This window comes from Globicephala melas, chromosome 12 (genome assembly GCF_963455315.2).
Source record: "Globicephala melas chromosome 12, mGloMel1.2, whole genome shotgun sequence".
Lineage (NCBI taxonomy): Eukaryota > Metazoa > Chordata > Mammalia > Artiodactyla > Delphinidae > Globicephala > Globicephala melas.
Window position 1 is genome coordinate 14,873,535 of NC_083325.1, and position 6,000 is coordinate 14,879,534.

Below are 6,000 nucleotides of genomic sequence, written 5' to 3' on the forward strand. Positions count from 1 at the left end.
AAAGCCTATGGGGGAAATAGGGACAGAGATGACATAAACCCTTCCCCCAAACCAAGGCGCACTGGGCACTGGAAAGAGTGACAATGATGGTGGAACCTGGTGGAGAGGAGGGAGGCCCAAAGACAGAGAGGTCCATTGTCCATGGAGGGGAAGGAAGGCCATAGGCCCTGTCCTGTGACACTGACTGTGCCCAGCCACGAGACACGGGTGAGAGATGCTCACCCCCTCAGGACAGCTGAGACCCAGAGGCCCTGCTAAGTTCCAGAAGGACAGGGGCAGACAAAAGACAAATAGAACTCGCAGAACCACAAGAGAAGGAAAAGCAGTTCAGTTCCTCTAACCCCCTCACTCTAAGACTACAACAGGGCCACCAAAGAGAAATGGCAATGATGGGAGGGGTGGGAGGCCCTTAACCAGATTCCTAAATGCTCTGCCCAGGTAGGCTTCATGTCTCGGCTAACACTTCCAGCAGAAAACTAATAAAGGAAATGGCAAGTCCCAGAGGGGACACTTAAAAGTCTTACATACTACCCTAAAATGCTGGGAAGGTTTTGAATTTTCCATGCACCAAGACCTCCAGAAAATTCCTGTTCTTGAGACCAGTGACAATGATGGAACAAGGGGAGATAAAGAAAGACAGAGAGTTTCCATCTTTCTTCTCCAAACATATGCTCTCCACTCCTCCAACAGCTTGGGCCTCCAATGGGAGGATCTCTGCCAGAGGGCGTCCTTGGGGAGAAAAGAAATGGAAGGGCCAAAGGCAAAATGGAAAGGGAGAAAGTACCTCACATGCATAGGGATACTGAAAGGTCTTTATTGCCCACTGGCCACCCTCAGTTCCATCAGTTTCCCAGCCATGTGCTGGCCCTTCTGGGTCTCTCCAACCAACTCTGAGGACCCCTAAAACACAGCCACAGTCCAGCTCTCTCCTTCTGGGGACCAAGGTGCTCCCTGGGTCAGACAGTGTGGTAGAGGGGCCCCAGAATGAGGGGCGGGAGGATGGAGCATCATTCCCTGTGGAGAAGGACAGGCGAGAGGGCGCCTCTTGGCACCCACTATGGAAGGCTGCCCCCCAAGAAGAGGGCAGGGTGGGAGGGGTTCCCTAAGTTACTTAAGGGATGGCACCCGTGGCAAAGAGCACGATGAAGAGGACGATGATAAAAACAATCACGCAGATGAGGACGATCATCTTCACATTCTTCCACCAGAACTTCCGAGCCACCTTCTGCGATGTGGTCTTGAAGTGCTCGGACTGTTGGGAATAAGGCAGAATCACCCAGTGCCTCCCGCCGCTGGGATGAGCACACCGAGACCCACACGCCATACATCTAAACACTTAAGTGCTACGTTGAGGCAACAGACTGCTAAATAAAATAGTTAGTTCTGTCCTCCTACCTTGACAAATGTACCTTCACAACCATCTGGTGAACCAATTCAAATTCAGAATCCTTGGGCTCCCTCTGGTCCCCTGCCTGCCCCCTTCTCTTCTTACCCCCGCACTGCCATGCACACTGAGGGGCCTCTGATGCATGCTCACACCCAGGGTTGTGACACTGGCAGCACAACCCACCCTTGGGAGGGCAGACACTGGGGCTGAGGGGTGCAGGCTCCAGGTGGACACATCTCCCTGGTTCCATAACTTCTGGCCACATGAGGACCGCTGAAGCTGGAGGAGGGACCAGGGCAGTCCAGGGGGTGGAACTGAGGGAAAATGCTCTTCCTCTCCCAACTTGAATTGCAGAAATTGTTTCCCTGGGCCATGCTTCCCAGCCTGGGCTGTGGAAAGAAAACACTAAGTCCCAGGGAGTCAAATGAGCTATGCTCAAGATTACACACAGGACTCAGAAAGCCATGGCCAGTCTCTCTCCGTGGACACGGAATCTTAAGTCTCCAGCCCTCTGTTGAACTTTAGAGTTACTCCCTCCCTGAGCAGCTGGCTTCAGCCTCTGGCTGGAGGGAGAGAAGAATGAGATCTAGCAAGATGTGTGGGAGATATTATTCCAGCCTTCAGCCAGCAGAGGATCCTGGGATCAAAGACTTTTACTCCTCTTCCCAGCTTCTTTTTAAAGCTGGCTCAGCAAAACTCTAACAGTTTTCCACCCCCTGCCTAATAACTCCTGGGGAAGGCCAAAGGCCCTGAGAGGATTTTCTGGAGCCAATATTTTTGTCCTGGGGAGGCCAGGTCCAAATGATTGTCAAGGGCAGCCTTCAAAGTGAAAGTCGATTTCATAGGAGAGAAGCCTAAGACAGCACAGGCTGACTGAGCCATCCATCAGTCTCACAAAATGTCTCCATGGGTCCACCCCCGCATCCCCAGCCCCAGTCCTTGAACCCATTCCCTGGATCCCAGTACCAATCAGTGGAGTAGAGCAGAATCAGAAGTGGGGATTCAGCTCACATCAATTCCCAACACAGGTAAAAAGGCAGACTTCCCTCCTGATCATTCTGTCACCAAGACCACCAAGCCTCAAGCCCCCAATAATCCTCCTCCCCCCTCTTCCCCTGGCCCCCACTGGGCTCCCCATCATCTCACTGTGGCTTCCAGATCCTCTGTCTTGTTACGGAGATGATCCAAGTTTTCTCCCCGGGCCAGGATCCGCTCCACATTCTGGGTCATAATATTCTTGACTCCCTCCACTTCGCTCTGCAGGTTTCGCACACGGTCATCTCCTCCACCACCGCTGGCCTCCTCCTGGGCAGCCACACAGGGGTTAATTAGGCCGAGTGCCGGAGGGACTGAGACTCAGCCTCAGAGGCCGGAGGAGACGGAGGTCTAAGGTGGACTTAGCTTTTTGTAATGCTTGAACTGTTTGCAGAGAGAATGTTTTCCTTATAGTACTTGTGTAATCAAAAACAAATGCATTTTTAAGCCCCAGATGGTGAGAGCCATGCTAGGAGACAGACTGGATCCAACTTCTTTGTGGGTTTTCAGGGCATGTGAGACGACAAGAAGCACACCCCCAAAGCCCTCTCCACTGCTTCCTTGTTCCTCGGAGAGGGTCAGAGGAGACCGCTGAGCCAGCAGCTCACAAGGCACAGCCCCACCATTACCTGTGAATTCCCAGATCCCACCGGTCCTCATTAAAAATGCCTGTGCCCCTCCCCCCACAGACCACCCTCCCCTAGCCTAACCCGCCCTCTCTTCAAGACAGCAGCTGGAGAGCTGCTCCGGCCTCCTGGGCAGCCTGAGCCACGGCAACCAGGCTCCAAGTCCCTCACAAGGCCCCGCGAGAGACAGCCGTTGGGCCACAAACTTCTGCTTTCCCCACCACTAAGGTCCTCGCGTAGGCACCATGCCATTGCCTACTTAAGCAAGTATGAAACATACAGACAGCAACCTGGGTGTTGGGGGAAATGGAGGGCAAGTCCTCCCTGGCTGATGCCTCATCCTCAGGCTTTCTGATAAGGTTTTTGAACAGGGAGGGAAAAACACTACTAAGCTCCTCCCTCCCTGACCCACTAGACTTCCAGACACAAGCCAGGGGCGTGGGTCCAAACTAGATTATTACAGAGAACCAACTTCTGTCTTTTTTTTTTTTTTTTTTTACAAACCATCAGCTCTCTTCCTCATGTTTATGGAGAGGGGGCAGTTTCCTTGGACTCGACGGAGAGACAAATTCTTTGGGTTTCTGTACAGGGATAAAGTGAGGGGCAGAGCGGGATTCCTGCCGCTGGGCTGGAATCTGCGCTGGGAACAGCAGAGGCACTGCCCAGGAATGTCACAACACCCGAAGGCCAAAGGCCGGAGGGCTGGAGGAGGAGATGAATTAGGAGCTCACACTCCCACCGAAGCTCCACTCCGGGCCAGCTCAGGGCTCAGGGGAGGGAGGGGGCAGAGAAGAGCAGGAACACCCGCCCAGGCAGCTCAGACCTATTTGCAGCCCAGCTGTCAAAGAAGAGAGGTCACAGTCAGCGCTGGCCCAGCCCTCAGATTTTGCCACCAGCTTTCCTTTGCTGCTCCCCAGCCCCCAGCCCCCTCTGGCTGCTCGTGAAATCAGCCCCTTCTTAGTTTCCCGCTCTCTCACCATGTTTCCGAGCGGCTCGGGCCTGTCGGCAGCAGGACTCTCGCCTAGCTTGTTTCCTCTCGGGCAGCCGTCGGTTCACTTCCTGGTTGTCCAACTTTCAGCCTGCCCCCGCCCACCTCGCCTCCAGAGCCTCTCCGGCCACACCTCGCTCAGGTTCCCCAGGTAGGCGGGCACTCCACTGCCCTCCCAAGTCTCCTGGGAAACCAGGGCTTAGGCTTAAAGCGACAGGGCTCCCCCGCACCACATTTCTAACTTGTCAGGAACAAGTAAAGAAAGATCAAGCAGTCCTCCTAGGTTTCCTGGTATAGAAAGGGCAGCCGTCTCCTTTTTTTATTTTTATTATTTTTTGGCTGCACCACGCGGCATGCCGGGGATCTTAGTTCCCTGACCAGAGATGGAACCCGTGGCCCCTGCAGTGGAAGAGCGGAGACTTAACCACTGGACCGCCAGGGAAGTCCCCCATCTCCTTTTTTTATGTGCTGAGTATCTCACCCCCAATCCTTAGAGACTGAAATCAACCCTAAGCACCCTGCCAGACCTTGTTCGCATGGAAACAGAACACAGATATGAACATTTCTTGCTGGACAACCCTTGTTCCCATGTCCGTCTTATTGCAGAAAGCATTGAAACCCCCAGAGTCTGGAACGCTGTAATCCTGGGCTCTGGTGTCGGAAAGCTGCACACTCAGTGAACCTTTTCACCTGCCTGGGTTTTGCAAGTGCTGATGCTTAACCTCATAGGGTGGTGGTGAGGAGTAAAAGGATAGCACATGCCATGTGCCTAGTACAGTGCCTGGAACAAAGGGCTGCCCACTGCTCAAATCAGGGAATGATGGCTCACCAACCCTCCTTTCCTTCCAGAGTTCAACAGTCCTGCACGTCCCTTCCGAGGCCACCACGTCGGTTGGTGAGCCCCATCAGAAAGGGTCATGCGACTGCCCTATGGACAAGAGAGAGGGCCCAGGGCAAAGGATTTTTCCACCAACCTGGCTCCAGGCCAGAGAAAATCCACTTTTCCTGGACAGTGTTTATGGAGATAAAAGAACAATAACAGGGACCTGCAGAAAGGAACAAACATTCCTGTCCCATCCCAGAAGAAGTACCAGTTCCAAGAGGGAAATGTCAGCTTCTCTGACAAATGCTTTTTTAAAGAGTCTAATAAATTTTGGACCTCTGTAGCATTTGGAGACCCTTTATTCTCATTTATAATGAAATCTTACTCCCAATTAGATCAGATTATTATCTTTTTCAGACCTGAATTTTGGGGGACAGGATCAGTCTGCTTTCACAGAGAACGTGGCTGCCCCACTCCTCACCATCCTTAGAAAGGCGACAATGAAGCCAAGCGGAGGTGGCTCAGAACCCTTGATCTATACTTTCATTGTTCAATACAGTAGCCACTGACCACAAATGGCTGTTGAACATGTGATATGTGGCTAGTCTAAACTGAGATGAGATGTAAGAGTAAAACACACAGCAGATTTCAAAGACTTACTATGAGAGAAAGACTATAAATATCTCTTTGGTAATTTTATATATTGATGACATGTTGGAATAATGTTTTGGATCTTTTTTTTCCCTTTTAAAAAAAATCTGTAACGTGCTTCATTTTATTTATTTATTTTTTTGGCCACACGGCATGCGGGATCTTAGTTCCCCCACCAGGGATCGAATCCGTGCCCCCTGCAGTGGAAGCGCGGAGCCCTAATCACTGGACTGCCAGGGAATTCCCAAGTGCCTTATTTTTTTATTGAGTTATAGTTGATGTACAATATTATATAAGTTACAGGTGTACACTATAGTGATTCACAATTTTTAAAGGTTATACTCCATTTATAGCTATTATAAAGGCTCTATTATAAAAAAGCTACTATAAAATATAGCTATTATAAAATATAGCTATTATATTATAAAAAATAGCTATTTATAAAATATTATAAAATGTATTATAAAATACATTTATAGCTATTATAAAA

The 6,000-nt window shown here is 50.8% G+C and overlaps 1 protein-coding gene across 1 annotated transcript; it reads right to left on the reverse strand.

Annotated features, from left to right (window-relative positions):
- Window positions 1-794: 794 nt before the first annotated feature.
- Window positions 795-4,156, reverse strand: VAMP8 (vesicle associated membrane protein 8). Its single transcript, XM_030837506.3, has 3 exons — window positions 4,026-4,156; window positions 2,534-2,692; window positions 795-1,252 (listed from the first exon to the last, which is right to left on the reverse strand). The coding sequence occupies exons 1-3, from the start codon at window positions 4,026-4,028 to the stop codon at window positions 1,112-1,114; spliced, it is 303 nt and encodes a 100-aa protein (XP_030693366.1). The 5' UTR covers window positions 4,029-4,156; the 3' UTR covers window positions 795-1,111.
- Between the last annotated feature and the right edge of the window lie 1,844 nt (window positions 4,157-6,000).